General features: G+C 60.9%; 1 protein-coding gene across 1 annotated transcript in view; it reads left to right on the forward strand.

The window, feature by feature from the left end:
• EMH_0052520 (uncharacterized protein) overlaps window positions 1-1375 on the forward strand; it is a gene marked incomplete at both ends in the record, with an annotated part of 4915 nt that overhangs the window by 2837 nt on the left and 703 nt on the right. The window contains one exon of the mRNA XM_013496884.1: window positions 468-1298. Within this exon, the coding sequence (XP_013352338.1) occupies window positions 468-1298 (831 nt within the window). The remainder of the gene's footprint in view (window positions 1-467; window positions 1299-1375) is intronic.

Genomic DNA, 1375 nt, shown 5'->3' on the forward strand with positions numbered 1-1375 from the left:
GCGGTGGTGGTGCTGGTGCTGCTGCTGGTGTTGGTGCTGTTGCTGGGGGCGGGAACGCTTGGCGGGACAAGAGCAGCAGCAGCAGCAGCAAGCGTCAAGGGGCCCCCGCACCAGCAGCAACAGCAGCAGCAACGGTTTGTGCTGCCGCCTAGGCCGGTGATAGAGGGACCTCCTCAATCCCTTTCTAAGCTTAGAGAAGCAGCACTTGCTGCTGTCAGTATCTTTGCTGCTGCTGCTGTTGCTGCTGCTGCTGCTGCTGTTGCTGCTGCTGTTGGTCCTCCTGCTGCTGTTGGTACCGACGTTGCTGCTGTTGCTGTGTGCCTACCTGCCAGTTCTCCTCCCTGAATATTTGCTGCTGCTGCTGCTGCTGCTGCTGCAGACATCATTGCTGCTGCTGCTGCTGCTGCTGCTGCTGCAGACGTCATTGCTGCTGTGCTGCTGCTGCTGCTGTGCTGCTGCTGCTGCAGCGCGGGCTGCTGGAGGAGACCCCGAAGCCCCCAGCTGGGCCCGAAGCGGTGCGGCGCCTCCTTCAGTATAAACCTTGTGGGGAGACAGCAGCAGCTGCAGCTGCAGCAGCAGCAGCAGCAGCAACTGCTGCTGCTGCTGCTGCTGATGGTGCTGGTGCTGCTGCAGGAACTGCAGCAGCAGATGCAGCAGATGCGCCAAAGTGCTTTCGGCGGCTTCAGCTGCTGCAGTGGCGGCGCGAGCTGCAGCAGCAGCAGCAGCAGCAGGAACTGCAGCAGCAGCAGCAGCAGCAGCAGCAGCAGCAGGAGAGTTTCTCTCGTGTGGAGACACCAAATAAAGGGGCAGCAGAGGGGGCTGTCTTGCTGCCTGTAGCGGGGCCTAAAGGAGACAGCAGCAAGGGCGAAGCAGCAGCAGCAGCAGCAGCAGCAGCAGCAGCAACAGCTGCCGCTGCAGCGCCTGCTGCTGCAGCATCGTCTGCTGATCTGACAGCAGCAACACCACCTGTTGCTGCTGCACGCACCAGCACCAGCAGCAGCAGCAGCAGCAGCAGCAGCAGCAGCAGCAGCAGCAAAGATACGGAGACAAAGAGATACCCAAGTGAGGCGATGAGCCCGGGGCTGAAAGGAGACAGCTCTCCTAGCCCCACCCCCCCCCACATGCGAGGAGACAGCAGCAGCAGCAGCAGCAGCAGCAGCAGCAGCAGCAGCAGCAGCAGCAGCAGCAGCAGCAGCAGCAGCGGTATTACAATAGAAGTTCATATAAAGGAGACATTCAGCTGCCAAATGAAAGGAAGAGAAGAGCAGCACAACCAGCAGCAGGAAACATCTCTAGCTGTGAGGGTCTCTTGCTGCTGCTGCTGCTGCTGCTGCTGCTGCTGCTGCTGCTGCTGCTGCTGCTGCTGCTGCTGCTG

The sequence above is a fragment of the Eimeria mitis genome, genomic scaffold (genome assembly GCF_000499745.2).
Source record: "Eimeria mitis Houghton genomic scaffold, Emh_scaff2355, whole genome shotgun sequence".
Classification (NCBI taxonomy): domain Eukaryota; phylum Apicomplexa; class Conoidasida; order Eucoccidiorida; family Eimeriidae; genus Eimeria; species Eimeria mitis.